The sequence below is a fragment of the Zalophus californianus genome, chromosome 3 (genome assembly GCF_009762305.2).
Source record: "Zalophus californianus isolate mZalCal1 chromosome 3, mZalCal1.pri.v2, whole genome shotgun sequence".
NCBI classification, from domain to species: Eukaryota; Metazoa; Chordata; class Mammalia; order Carnivora; family Otariidae; genus Zalophus; species Zalophus californianus.
The window spans coordinates 184,289,387-184,305,193 of record NC_045597.1 but is presented as its reverse complement, the minus strand read 5'-3'; the positions used below and the strand labels follow the sequence as shown (position 1 = coordinate 184,305,193).

The 15,807-nt window shown below is 37.1% G+C and overlaps 1 protein-coding gene across 7 annotated transcripts in view; it reads left to right on the top strand.

Annotated features, from left to right (window-relative positions):
* Positions 1 to 15,807, top strand: part of LOC113920572 (SPHK1 interactor, AKAP domain containing) — a 170,120-nt gene that overhangs the window by 137,434 nt on the left and 16,879 nt on the right. For 4 of the 7 annotated variants that reach the window (XM_027590807.2, XM_027590806.2, XM_027590804.2 and 1 more), the window contains 3 exons: positions 12,255 to 12,440; positions 12,772 to 12,798; positions 14,297 to 14,383. The exons of 1 other annotated variant lie outside the window; for it this stretch is intronic. In XM_027590807.2, the coding sequence (XP_027446608.2) occupies positions 12,255 to 12,440; positions 12,772 to 12,798; positions 14,297 to 14,383 (300 nt within the window). The remainder of the gene's footprint in view (positions 1 to 12,254; positions 12,441 to 12,771; positions 12,799 to 14,296; positions 14,384 to 15,807) is intronic. 2 more of the 7 variants (XM_027590805.2, XM_027590808.2) reach the window with 2 other exon arrangements.

Below are 15,807 nucleotides of genomic sequence, written 5' to 3'. Positions count from 1 at the left end.
CATATTTCTATTGTACAAAGAGCCTGTTATTTAGGTGCAGTAGGGAAGTTGAACACAGTCTTCATCAAATTTCAGCTGCTCTAGAAAATCCCTAATACTTCCCCACCCCTACAAGGGAAGCAAGAAAGGTGCTCCCTATCACTATAGGGCATCATTACAAGGTGTGGGTGGTGATGGTCCAGGTGCACTTGAGTATTTCTTTCTTAGCCACTTAGTGCTGAGAACTTTCCAATTGAATTAAATCCTGGAACAATTCAAGGGGGAAAAAAAACATGAAAACTTACAAGCAAGAGAACATAAAATTAAACAAAATGGAATACAGGCCAAGCTGACCAAAACTAATTCATACGTATCATAATTCTCCAGCTCTAGATAATACTTATCAGTGTCTTATAGGAATACCAATACCTCACTTTAGTGTTCACCACTTCCAGGAAGTATGGAGAAACAAGTTTTTAAAAGTGATCAAAGAGTTGAAGAAACAAAATACCAAAGTGATATTCTTTAGAATTACCTTAATATGAGATATATGAAAATGGAAAAGTCTTATTTTAGATTCTGGGTGTCTGACTTAGAATCTTCTTCAACATCGTCATAAACCAGCCGAGAATTTTAGCCCAAGAAAGTTACCTAGTTAGGGAGCATTTTTGAAGACAAGATTCATGGCTGCAGGCTCAAATCAAATACTGATTGCCACTGAAGTAAAATAATATTCGTTATAAAGTTTTGAGTGAAATATCACTAATATTATGCTTAAAATAGATAAAACCTGGTCACTTCCAAATTATTGGGGAAATATGCATGAATAAAGCTTCCCACTAATTAAGATTTATATTCTATATAAGGACCCGAGCACACATTCTCTCAACTCATGATATGGACTTCTGATTTGGTTTTCCAACAACCAAAGAAAAAAGAATGGTGAATCATCAGTCTTAGAAATTCAAGAGCTGAATCTGCTTCCAAAACATAAGGACATTGAATATATTTTTCTTTGTGGAGCAACATAAAGAATTGTTATAGAACTCCACTAACTAGCCTAGAGCAAATTCCCTAATCTCTCTATGTCAGTTTACTCACCAATAGGGATAAAGCTCTTAACTCAGTGCCTAGCCCATTAGAAGTACTCAATAAATGTTTACTTTATGGTCGTTTTTGTTGTTTGGAGTTAGGGTATATGATTGCCTTTATTTCGAGAGATTTTTTTTTCCCAAGAGAAACCTGTTATGAACTGTGTGAAAATTTTGTTAAAACAGATTTACAAGGGGGAAATTAGTTATATTTAGACCACATTTTCTAAGCTCAGCGTTGTAATTAGGGGATTTGATATGTCAAAATACAGAACTCAGTTCTCTGTGAAATAGTTCCTGCCTTCTTACACAGAGGGAAGGAGGTGACACAGACACTCTTGATTCTGTTTGGCCCTATGGAGGTGTCATGTCCTGAAGATATTTTTAGGCTATTTTTTGAAGGACATTTTCATAATTCTGCTGAAAACTTCATAAAAGCCCAGCATACTGAAATAAAAATCACTTTCTTATTTTTTTATTTGAAAAAAGAGTAACAATTTCAGAATTCATTATGGAAGCCATGCCCAAATGGAAATAATTGTTGTATTTGAAGCTGCCACATTTGTCCAGATACCTGAATAATCCCTCAATTATTAAGGTAAATGATTGAGGATAGCCCAATTCTTGATTTCTGGGAAAATCGTATCCTATTGGTGGGCAGTAATGTGTTCTTAACTCAGCTGCCCTCTCTGAGATTATTGAAGAACAATTATATAACTTTTTGATAATTTGAGATCACAAGGTATAAACACCAAGCTGAGAATTCTGAGCATTCACATGTCGCCCTTGTTGGCATAATCTGGTTTTTTAGAAGTATATTTTATGTTTTGCTCTTATTTCTATTTGCTACAAGAAAATAATCATTCATCCAACGAATATTTGCATGTCTATTCTGTGATACACACTGTCCTTGGGGCTAAACACACAATAGAAAATAGAGATTTAGTACCTGCTGTCATAGCTCCTACACACCCAGTGGGAGAGATGACAATATGCATAGAAAGACCCTTTGGGAAAAGATAATTACAATGTGTTAGGAGAGGGAAATAAAAAGAATAATGTGATGGAGAACAACTGGTTGGGGAATGTGTTTACTTAAGATAGAATGTGGGCATTTGGATGAGACCTAAGGGATGAAAGGGTGCCAATCATGTAAAGAATTGAAGTGGAAGATGTACATTTGTGTTTCAAGCAGTACTGGTGTTCTAGCTAACCTAAAAACATCTTCCCACCACAGACCACGTAGAAATCCCACATTAAATATTGTAAATACCCTTTTGAATACAGGGCTGAGCTTAACAGTATTAATAAACGATGATGAAAATCTTGGAGGCAGAAAATGAAAGGATATAGAAACAAAAGTAGTAATTCTGTGCTTGCTCTTGAGGCCTTGCCAGTCTCCCTAACCTACAAGTTCATTTTCTAAAAGCTAGTGAAAACTGGGAAATAAGATTGTGGGTCCATGAATGGTGAAGACTTAGAAATGACACCAACCTCCATATCCTGAAGTGTTATGTCGTCAGAAAAAGTACAAACTTAGTAAAAAAGGTTAACTCACCAGAAAAGGAGTTGATAAGAAGAAGTATCTTTTGGGGTTAGGGCTCTAGGTAGAAGTGAGAAAATCCTCTAAGAATTTATAACCACAGCTTCCCTAATGCATATGTGAGGTTCTAATTTATGCAATCTGTGTGGTCCAGAAAACCCCAAATTGGTAAATTAACTTAAAGCAATTTCAAGTTAACAGCACTGTGAGACCTTCAAAGAGACAACAATAAATCCCTGGGTATTTAAGCCCAAGTCTCAAAGGATTTCAGTAGGTAAAGCCCCATCAAATAAGGGTTCAGAACCTCAAATCACAAGATGAATTCTACTTCTGAAACTAATTCTAAAAATGTAAAAAAATACAAGTAAAAAAATAACAAAGAAGCAGAAAAATGTCACCAATAACCAATAGGATAATCAGTCAATATAAATATATTCAGGAAGTAGAGAGATGATGAAATTAGCAGACAAAAACTTTAAATAGTTATTACAAACACGCTCCAATATTTGAAGGTACACATGAATATATAATTTGGTGAAAATTATAAACTCACAAATCAAGAAGTACAATGAATCCTAAGCAAGATAAACAAAAAGAAAACCACATCAAGGCACATCGTAATAAAATTATTATAAGCCAAAGACAAAGAAATAGTCCTAAAAGCAGCTCAGAGGAAAAAACAACTTACATACTGAAGAACACAATCAGGTTTCTTATCAGAAAAAAATGAAAGCTAAAAGATGAAGAATGACATCTTTCTTGTGCAGAAGGAAAAAACTGCCAGCTTTGTATTCTCCACTTAGCAAAAAATAAAGGCTATCCATGGATAAGAAGACTCAATATTGTCAAGATGTCAGTTCTTCCTAACTTGATTTATAAATTCAGTGCAATCATATTCAAAACCCCAGCCTGTTATTTTGTGGATATAAATGAAATGATTCCAAAGTTTATGCAGAGACAAAATACCCAGAATAGCCAAGACAATATTAAAGGAGAAGAACAAAGTCAAGTTGCCACTACCTGGCTTTAAGACTTACTATAAAGCTATAGTAATCAAGACAGTGTGGCATTGGCAAAAGAATGAACAAATGGATCAATGGAACAGAATAGAAATTCCAGAAATAGATCTACACAAATATAGTCAATTGATTTTTGGCAAAGAATCAAAGGCAATACCATGGAAAAACGATAGTCTTTTCAAGAAATACTGGTGGAACAACTCGATATGCACATGCCAAAAAATGAGTCTAGAAACAAAACTTACACTCTTCACAAAAATTAACTCAAAATGGATTCTATATCTAAATGTAAAATTTAATAAAACTGTGAAACCCTAGGAGATGACATACGAGAACATTCAGGTGGCCTTGGGTTTGGTAATGACTTTTTAGATAGAATATCAAAGACATGATTCATGAGAAAAATAAATGATAAGCTAGACTTCATTAAAATTAAAAACTGTTGCTCTCTGAAAGACACATGGCAAGAGGACCAGAGACAAGCTGAAGACTGGGATAAAATATTCCCAAAGACTGATCTGATAAAGGACTGTTATCCAAAATACATAAAGAACTCTTAAAAACTCAATAATAAGAAAACAAACAACCTGACTTTTAAAGTGGGCAAAAGGCTTCAACAGACACCTCATCAAAGAAGATATACAGAAGGCAAATAAGCATATGAAAAGATGCTCAATAATCATATGTTATTAAGCAATTTCAAATTGAAACAACCAAGAGATGCCACTACAAACCTATCAGAATGGAAAAAAAAAAAAAAAACGGCAACACAAAATGCTGAGAAAGGTGTGGAAAAACAAGAATTCATATTTTCATATTTATTGCTGGTAGGAATGCAAAGATGGCACAACCACTCTGAAAGACAGTTTGGCAGCTTCTTACAAAAATAAGCATGCACTTACCATATGATCCAAAAGTCATGCCCCTTGGTATTTATCAAAATGAGAGGAAAATTTATGTCTACACAAAACACCTGCTCACAGGATTTTATAGCAGCTTTACTCATAAATGACAAAAGTTGGAAACAACAAAGGTTTCCTCTAGTAGGTTAATGGATAAATAAACTCCTGTACATCCAGGCAATGGAATATTATTCAGCACTAAAAATAAATGCGCTATTAAGCCATGAAAAAAACATGGAGGAAACTTAAATGCATATTATTAAGTGAAAGAGGCCTATCCAAAAGTTTACATAATATATGATTCCAACTCTAGGACATTCTGGGAAAAGGCAGCAAAAAGATCCGTGGTTGACAGAGGTTAGGAGGGAAGGAAGGATGACAAGGTGGAACCCAGAAGGTTTTTAGAACAATAAAACCATTCTGTGTGATACTATAATGGTGGATACATGTCATTATACATTTGTCCAATTCCATAAAATGCACAGCACCAAAGTGAACCCTAATGTGAGCTCAGATTTGGGGTGATAATGATGTGTCAACATAGGCTCATTGAATGTAGCAAATATATCACTCTGGTGCAAGATGTTGATAGTGGAGGCATGCATGTGCGGACCAGGGGCACATGGGAACTCTGTTCTCTCCACTCAGTTTTAGAACCTGAAGCCACTCAAAAAATAAATAAATAAATAAATAAAGCTTAATGAAAAATTTTTTAATAAGGACCAAATAGTAACTTTGTATACAAACAAAATCTTAGAGAACATGCCACTAGGAGATCTGCACAAAAGGAAGTGCTAATGGAAGTCATTAAGCTGAAGGAAAACAATACTGATGGAAACTTGAACTACACAAGGGAACCAAGAAATCCACAAATACTAAGTATGTGGGTAAATACACAACACTTTTTCTACTTTTAAAAAATTTCTTTAAAAGATAATTATTTAAAACAAAAATGTTTTATGACATGTAGAACTAAAGTATATGTTGGTTATGATACAAATGATGGGAGGGAGAAATGGAAGTATACTGTCATAAAAATCTTCCATTCTATGTGACTTTGTATAATGTAATCTGAAAGTAGTCTGTGATAAATTGGATGCATACTGTAAACCCTGGAATAACTACTAAAAATATGACAAAGAGCTATGCTAATAAATTAATAGTGGAGATAAAGTGAAATGCTAAAAATATTTCAGTTAATCTGGAGAAATGCAGGAAAAGAGGAGAACAGAAACAAAGGACAGATGAGATTAATAGTAAATAATTATCAAGGTGATATATTTAAACACAATCATATTGATAATTGCACTAATTCTTAATGGTCTAAACACTTCAGTTAAAATACAGAGATTGTCAGACTGAATATAAAAGCAAGCCCCTACTATAACACTCTATAAGAAATGCACTTCAAATATAAAGACATAGATAGATAAAAAGTAAAAGAATGGAAAAAGAAAGATCAAAGATGAAATAAGATATGATAAAAAGAAAGATGGAGTAGCTATATTAAAATCAGACTGGGTAGACTTCAGGACATGGAATTTTATCAGGGATAAAGAGGGATATTTTATAATAATAGAGGGCCTGATTCATTGAGGGATATTTTATATGATAGAGAGCCTGATTCATTAAGAAAACAGTAATTGTAAATATGTAGTCACCTAAATAACAAAAATTCTAACTACATGAAACAAAATCTGATTGAGCTGGAGCTGGAAGGCTGGAAGGCAAAATAGACAAATCCATAATCAGAGTCAGAAATTTTGCACCCTTCTATCAGTAACTGGTAGAATAATAGACAGAAAGTGGATAAGGATATTTAAGACTTGAACATTTTCAATCAAATTGACCTAACTAACATTTATTAAACATTCCACCAACAGTAGCAGTATATACATTTTTTTTCAAGTATACTTGAAACATTAACCAGGCTAAGCCATGAGGCCATAAAATAAGTCTTAATAAATTGAAAAAACAAGCTAGAATATTATAGAGCATGTTCTCTGACCACAGTGAAATTAAACAAAATCAAAACATCTAGGAAACTCCCCAAATATTTGGAAATTAACAACACACTTCTAAAGTATCTGTTGGTCAAAGAACAAATCACAAGGGGAGTTAGAATAAACTTTAAAATGAATGAAAATGGGGACGCCTGGATGGCTCCGTCAGTTAAGTGTCTGCCTTCAGCTCAGATCATGATCCCAGTATCCTGGGATGGAACCCCACATCCAGCTTCTGCTCTCCTCCCTGTTCATGCTCTCTCTCTGGCTTACTCTTTCTCTCAAATAAATAAATAAATAAATAAAATCTTTTTATTTTAGTGAAAATAAAGTGAATGAGAATGAAAATACAATATATCAAAATTTGCAGGGGTTGCTTTTTTTAAAGGAAGAATTGCCTAACATCAACAATCTGAAATTCCACCTTAAGAAATTAAGAAAGGATGGTCAAATTAAATCCAACGTAATATAAGGAAGGAAATAATAAGAGCAAAGAAACAGAATTAACAGAAATAGCCAAGAATGGAGAAAATCAATGAAACTAAAAGGTTTTTTTTTTTAGTTCAAATTTGGTGAATAAAGACATGTTTATGCATTTAAAGTTAAAATAAAATATTTAAAATGTGTATATTTAACAAAAAAATTCAAAGTGGATGAAAGATCTAAATGTGAGACAGAAACCATCAAAATCCTAGAGAACACAAGCAGAAACCTCTTTGACCTCAGCAGTAGCAAATTCCTACTAGACCTATCTCTGGAGGCAAGGGAAACAAAAGCCAAAATGAACTATTGGGACTTCATCAAAGAGCTTCTGCACAGTGAAGGAAACAATCAGCAAAGCTAAAGGCAGCCTATGGAATGGGAGAAGATATTTGCAAACAACATTCCTGATAAAGGGTTAGTATCCAAAGTCTATAAAGAACTTAACAAACTCAGCACCCAAGAAACAAATAATCCAGTTAAGAAATGGCCACAAGACATAAATAGACACTTTTCCAAAGAAGATATCTAGATGGCTAACATTCATGAAACGATGCTCAACATCACTCATCATCAGGGAAATACAAATCAAAACCATGATGAGATACCACCTCACACCTGTCAGAATGGCTAAAATGAACAAAACAAGAAACAACAGGTGTTGGCGAGAATGCAGAGAAAAGGGAACCCTCTAGCACTGTTGGTGGGAATGCAAACTGGTGCAGCCACTCTGGAGAATGTGTGGGGGTTCCTCAAAACGTTAAAAATAGAACTAGCCTACAATCCAGCAATTGCACCACTAGGTATTTACCCAAAGGAAAAATACAGATTCAAAGGGTACATGCACCCTGATGTTTATAGCAGCACTATCAACAATAGCCAAACTATGGAGAGAGTCCAAATATCCATCAACTGATTAATGAATAAAGAAAATGTGCCATATATATATATACATACAATGGAATATTAGCCATCAGAAAGAATGAAATATTGTCATTTGCAATGACATGGATGGAACTAGATGGTATTATGCTAAGCGAAATAAGTCAGTCAGAGAAAGACAAATACCATATGATTTCACTCATATGTGGAATTTAAGAAAAAAAACAGGTGAATATATGAGACGGGGAAAAAAGAAGAGGGGGAAACAAACCATAAGAGACTCTTAAAGACAGAGAACAAAGTGCGGGTTGATGGAGGGAGGTGGGTGGGGGACGGGCTAGATGGGTGATAGGTATGAGACAGGGCACTTGTTGTGATGAGCGTCGATGTTGTATGTAAGTGATGTATTGCTGAATTCTACTCCAAAAACCAATATTGCACTGTAAGTTAACTAAAATTTAAATTTAAGAAATGTGTATGTTTGTTATGATTTCCCTCTTCAATGAACTTTTTATAACTAAACAACTGGATGACCCATTGGAAAGAGGGCTTTTACTGTAGTTCTATATTTTTATTGTTACCTCCTACCTATGGCGAGTGATTTCTGTTTTCCATTTACAGTGATGATTCAATATTTCTTTTTAAAATACACATTTAGTTTACTTAAACTGATTTTTACAATTTTTATTATTAATATAGAGGGAATGCAGGTATGGCAAAAATCACGACAGTGGTTTGCTAGTAAATTAAGTTGGGGGCACATTAGGTTAGATGATTTCTGAGGTCCCTGCTAACTCGGAAATTCTACAATTGAATTTGATATCATATAAAAAACGGTCCTCTGAAGCTCTGTATGTGAACTATGAAATCAGAAGTGGAAAAAGGCCATCTACGTACATCTGCATAACACATCTGTGTATTATTCATAAATAAATGAGCAAAGCTATACATTTCTTTCAAAAGAAAATGAAAACCAGTATTTTAGATAATCATTATTCATTTTGAATTCCCAGGTATGTGACATAGAATATGAAAATTACTGTAAATAGAGCATGAAATTAGATCAACTAAAATATGCTGACAGACTCATTTTTAACCTGAATATTCAATGTCAATCACTGAGATTTAATTTCTGCTTTAGTGAGAAATATCCTGGAATGAGCTTTTCTAGTAATGTAAGGTCCTAATTTAGTAAAGAATTAGTCCAGGAAATTTCTTTTTACCTAAGAAAACAGATGGTTTTAGAAGCCTCTCCTTTGTGCTCAGTACTTGGCTTATTTACCCCCTTTTGGGGAGTATTTGTATTGTTTCCATTTATCTTCAATAAACTTTTCTTTCATTTGAATTTAACTAAATTCACCCAATGTCTTTTTGGTGGCAGCCATTCTCTCACGTTCTCCCTGCTCATCTCCCTGAGATTTTTGGAAAAATCTCAACATTTTAGAAAGGAAAATCAAGCTTATTAAGGACCTTTTTTTCATCAAGTGTTAGTAGCACAGCATGCTAGAAACAGCCACACCTTAATACTGTATCTATGCAGAATGCTGTGGGAAGGAGTCTTAGAAGCAAGTATCCAAAGCTTTCATGAAATTTTCTAGAAAACCAGTTCATCTATCAAAAAGGAAATTTTTCATCAAACTCCAAAATTTACACATTTGAAACTCTACTCTCTATATTAGAACTCATTTAAAAATTTTTCAAGTATAACCATTTTTGGAGAAAAGATAATGGTACTAATCCTAAGATTGAAGAGAATTACATAGACTTTTCTGCAGCCAATATACTATTTTTAGAATGAAGCACACTGAGTGTCTTGGGTTGCATCCCCTGGGAACAGACTTTAAGAGGGAGATTTTCAGGACAATAATCTGGTAAGAGGAAGTGCTCTCCAGAGATATGTGTGCATATATCTGTAAGGAGGTAGGAAAGGCAAGATTATATGGAGAGAAGGTGCCCCCAGATATGTTTGCAACTGGGGCTTCAGCACATCCTACAGGAACCCCTGAAGAGGTAATGGTCTGTCAGGTTTGGTGCCAAGTGAGACAAGAACTGGCCTTTTGTGTCTTTGTATCAGCTGGTTGTTGGGATGCTCACTGAGAGAGCGTACAACCTTGGCCAGGCAGTTCTCTGTCTGCTGGTAATTCCCAGTGCACACTGGCAGCAGACAAATTCTCTGCAGTCAGCGTACAATGGCATTCTGTATCCACTACACCAGGTTATTGCATTTTTTTGTTGTTGTCACCTGAGAAATACACTCTTGCTTTTTGCTTGCAGTTATCAATGTCCTTCTCTGCTATACTATTAATTTTTGATGACTGTCAGTAGTGTCAGGAGAAAGGTTGCATGAATATGTTAATATTTCTGTACATTCGGCTTTCTGAACAAAGACTATTGACACCTGGATCAAAGGATGATCGAATACTAACCCTAAAGATAGAGACTTTTAGAGAGATACAGAAATTTACATTTCTGGAGCTATTTGTTTACCATCCAGGGTGGTGAAGTAGAGACTGTTTCCTCCTCTCTGCAGAGAACATTTGGATTTATTAGTGATCTCTCTCTCTCTCTCTCTTTCTCTCTCTCCCTCCCTCTCTTTCTCTCCCTCCTCCGCTTTCTGTCAATCTATCTCCCTCTGTCTCTCTCCTTTCTCTCTCCCCCTGGTGAAGAAGAGAGGCAAATGTATCAGCAGCAACTCCTATACAAGCTCCAAGCTTCATAATTTTGAGGTTTTCTTTCTGTGTTGCAAACCTCACAATGATTCTCCAGCATTTGTTCTGTTTTTACATTCCACATAAAAGTAAAATCATATGGTATTTGTCTTTCTCTGTTTGACTTATTTCACTTAACATAATACCGCCTAGTTCCATCATGTTGTCCAAAGGGCAAGATTGTGTTCTTTTTAATCACTAATATTCCATTGTATATATTTATTATATATTCTTTATCTATTCATCTATTGATGGACATTTAGGTTGTTTCCGTGTCTTGACTATTGTAAATAGTGCTGCAGTAAACATAGGCATGCATATGTCCTTTCAAATTAGTGTTTTTGGTTTTGGGAGATAAATTCCTAAAAATGGAATTTCTGGATCATGTGGTTGAAAGAGGAGAAATAGCTGGGGCTTAACTATTAGGAGGCCAGTACAATATAGTCCAGCCAAGAGTAATGGAGCAATGCCCATGAGTCTCAAAACTTGAGGTCTAAAGTCTGGTACCAACTCATTGCAATCTTGGACAAATCATTTAATTCACCAAGCTTCTGCATCATAATCTACAGGAAATCTATGAGGTTCCTTCCAAATCTAAATTCAAGCAATTTAGAAGGACCTAAATTAAGAAAATTTCATGAGCAGAGAGACAGAAAGGGCAATGGAAATAAAAAACACAAGAAGAGGATTGGAGGGCAATCAGAATTCGTTTAAGATGTGTTGATTTCAAAATGTTAATGAGACAGATTGACTATGTTCAGAATACCCGCTGAAAAGAGAGTCCCAGAAGCGGAAAGAGGGGCCCAGGCTGAGTTCAGATTTAGAAGCTATTTTCATAGGCAGGAGAGTAGATGAAATTGTTAGGGACAGACTGGAACGGAGGGCAGTGAACCCATCAGAGCTGGCGACCACGGCCCTGAGAGGCAACACGGGGAACCAGGCTCTCGGCAAGGTGTGACCAGAGAGGCAGAAAGTCCTGGGAGGCCAGCAAAACAAGGGCTGCAAGGAGAAAATCCTGTCGGATCCAGGGTTAAATGCTTTGCAGAGCAACTTGACCTGAAAAAGCACTCATGCCGAAAGGTGGTGCTGATATAAATCAGAGGTTTCAGAGAGAGAGGATGGTGTAACTGCGTAGCTACAAATGCAAAATGTGTCCAGAGCCATTTGCAGGCAATACAACTAGGTAAACCTACAGAACCGGGTGGGCGTTTTTTTTCCCAGCATGGTCCACGTGCCACTTGCATTAAAATTACCTGGAGTGGTTGTTCAAAATGCAGGTTTCTTGGTCTCCCTGCAGAAGGAATGACCCATAATCTCTGGGGAGGAGGCTCTGAGTCTCTTCATTAGAAACACTACTGCCCCACATTTACGCTTATGTATGCAGCCCAGGGTGCTTCACTGTGTTTTTGAAGTGAATGGAGGGAGTCAGTAGAAAGACATAAAATGAAGAGATGGGGAAACTGATGGACAGCAATCTTGAAAAGGCAAAATGAGACCTAGGTCACCAGGAGAAAGAATAGCTTGAAAGAAAAAAATCCACCCATCTCCAAGTATATCCTGCTCACTGCGGCACAAGCCAGCCAGGTCCCCATGAAAAGTTCTGCCTTGTGTCTCTGCTCTTGGTAATGATATCTTGCCCATCTACAGTGACAGTCTTGATGCCAGAGATGTAGCAGGGGCTGAAGTCTCGGCAGAAGGCAGAGCCCCCGATGAGTTCCCCAACCTTTCCGGCAGCAGCGGGGAGAGCACAGACAGCTGGTCCCAGCTTGCCAATGAGGAGTCCAATCCGGATGACACGAGTAGCTTTCTGCAGCTCAGTGAGCGATCCCTGAGGTACCTGCTCTTTACTTGACTTCCCAGGGAAACAGGTCTCAACACAGATTCTAAAAATACTTTCTAAATGGTTCTCCAAAAAGGGTCCCTAATAGAGCAAAAAGGAAAGCTGCTGCTAGGTCAAGGTGCCTGCCTGTCATGATTTGTGCTGAGAGGTTTCTTAATATCCAGTTGGGCCTTTAATTACCTTGGCCAAGGTTAAGAGTCAGTTGTATTCCTTTCTCTGTAAGCCCCAGCTAGTGCATTCAGTAACAACTGGGAATTTTTAAATAAGAGCTGCTGTCACACCTGGTGTGTTTGATACTTTCTCTCTGGTTCATTTGTATTTCAGATGCAACCCAGGCTGGGTTTACATGAGGCAAGTGTTTCCACATTGTGTTGTGTTGTTTGGCCTAACTGTTTCTCCCCTTTCTCTCCCCTGCCCTGTGTATTGTTGCTCAGAGAAAGCAAGAGAGGAGTTAGTGAAAGATCAGATTTGGAAGGACCCAAGCCCATCAAGAGACATAAACTAAACACTATCCCTCTGTGAGGTGGAAATGAAAAGAATCTCCACATTTCTGCCCCAAGTCTTATTTGATATGATACTGGACAAAATCTGCAGACTTCCCAGAAAGACCAGTGGGAAAATGGGATTCAGATGCATCTGGGGGTAATGGCTCCTTAGCAGTCTTATTTCTGGCAGTTCAGTCTGTTTAGACTTAGGAAAATTTCAGTGTTAAACACTTGGTCTAAAATCCCCCCAAACCCGTGGGAATTATTACAATATGGAGTTTAGAAAAAGAGAGAAGAATATAAATCTCTAGACCTAGCAGCAGTTTATATGTTAATTGCCTTCAGTGTGATGTTTGAGTCATCAGATTTCAATCAGTGAATATATTCAATGCCCCACATGAAACCCAAAGCAGGAATTTGAAATTGAAGGAGTACAGTTTGTTACTCATGGTACTCCCCAGGGAAGACTGTCCCATTCATTACAGGACACACAAGCACTCATCCTTTGGAAACCTGACATGGAAGAGATGTCCCTGGGAAATAGTGGGAGTATGAGGAAACTCAATTGGTTTGCTGAAATGGGATGCATTCCATTCTGCAAGCACCGAAAGAGCTTAAAAATTGGCTCAAGTCTCCTATGTTTCAGCAACTAAGTTCCAAGCTAGTAACTAGACCATATGTTGATCGTGTAACCTATGTAAATGATTCAGCAGCCCTCCTTCTCCATGATACACAAGGTATCAGGTGCTGCTTCTCAAAGATTTTACGATAAAGAAGCTAATAAAACTTTGGCATTGCCCAGCTTCATACTTGTAAATTCTGCAGTCCCACAGGAAAACAATCAGCCAGGTGCATATTCTGTGGACTATCCCTCAGAAAAATCCCTTGAATGGCAAAAGGAGAACATGTGTTTACTGGTTTCTGTCAGAAGTCAAGAAGCTAGCAAATGAGCCTTCTGATATCTCCCCCAGCCAGCATTCTCAGAAGTATCTCAGTCTCCGTGGGTATACCAAAGGATCTCTTGCTGACAGATAAACATCCTCACTGTAACTAGAATGAGGAATACAAAAGCCATGCTGATAGTCACCCACTAGGTGTGGCCCACTAGCTATAACACCAGTGCAAAAATCCAAAACCAGTGATGATGATGATGATGATGATGATGATTGGCTGGAGCCAAAAGTGTCTTTTGTTGTGTCTTCCCCTAATTTGTCCAGAAATAAATATTAATTTAGGAGGCCCCCAACAATATTCTTCTGGGGACCCAAAGAAGGACCTCTTAGGAAGAAAGATGGAACGTCAGTGTTGGTCGTGTGGCCAGGTGGTGGAGACAGGCATTAATATGTAAACTTTTGCTTTGTCAGCAATGGCAACAGTAGTGCCACTAGCAGTCTTGGCACTATGGACCTGGACATTTATCAGGAAGGCATACCAACTTCTCCCATGATTAAGTAAGTAGCCACTGAGATGCAGTGATTGTGAGACCACTACTCTAATTCCATCTGGCAATCCATTTTGATCATTCAGACTGTGCCCAACCGCTGAATCATCATGTCTAGACTGCCGTGGTTCCATGTCACTGGAGCAAGAACTGGGGCTGAGAATAGTCCTACATTAGCACCACTGTTTTCTGGATTTCAAATCTGCCCCCTCTGATAAAATCATCCTGGAAAAAGTTTATCCATATAATCAGAAATAGCATGTCATTTTACTTAATTGGACACAGAAGAGCAAAAATCCTTTTAAATCATACCATGCCAACCAACAAAGACTATTGTTCAATAGAATATAATGTGAATGATTTTTCCTTTACTTGTAGACACCTGGGATAATCACTACTAAATGTGTCTAATACCAAACGGTGCCACAATGCAGATATGTCATTGCCACACAGTGACCCTGCTTCCCAAGACCTCAAGACCTTCCAAAGACCAAGGAGAAATAGCACTTAGAGGAGCACAACATGTGTAGCACAGAATACAGTGTGGAAAAGGAGGACAACATGAGGTCAGGGCTATATCCAGAATTTGTGATTATTCTGGAAAAGTAAATGAATTGAAATCTATCTTTGACCACTATGACTTAGCTTATTACTGTTTGGAGTTTTCTGAAATCTCAGAAAGATAAAAATGAAATATAAGAGTAATGCTGCTCCCTTATCTACTTCCTCAGTTACTCCCTATAGCTAAGTCATTTTTGTTTCACTATGTAATCAGGTATCCTGCCTGCGGGCGTGTTCCTTAGTGATTGAAGGAATCAATCCTTTGTTGTTCCTTACTGCCACTATTCACAAATAGAGATGAACATACACGTGGTCTTGGGTTTGTTTTGTTTTGTTTTGTTTTTTAAAAGTAGAACCAAAATACAAACAAAAAATTACTTTGGGGTAAATTTATTTTTCTCCTTCAGGAAACATTTGTTTATCTACCTTTCTCCATCTTTCTCCAGGGTTAGAGCCTAGGACCCCACACACATATATGCATTCAGGGAAAACTAAAATGACCACCTCCTATCAGCATCCTGCAGCTCCACAATAGCAGAAACTGTCCCTACCATCTTTCATTTCACTTATATCTCTTGCAGAGACCTAGCAGAGGCTCTAGACCCTTGGGAAATTGGTTGTTCTTCTAGAAATAATTCCATATGCATGGCAGAACAACTATACTCTCTCTCTCTCTCAACATTAAGAGGAATACAGTGAAATTTATAGCCGGTAAATCTTAGCAGTAAGAGAAAATATAAGGGAGAATACTCTCATAAAAATACACATTTTAAGAGATCCTGTATTCTGAATTTCTAGCCCATACAAAAATATAGGACAACCACAGGCTTCCCAAGGTGGTCGCCTCCTTTCAGCTGTGGGGACATATGCTCT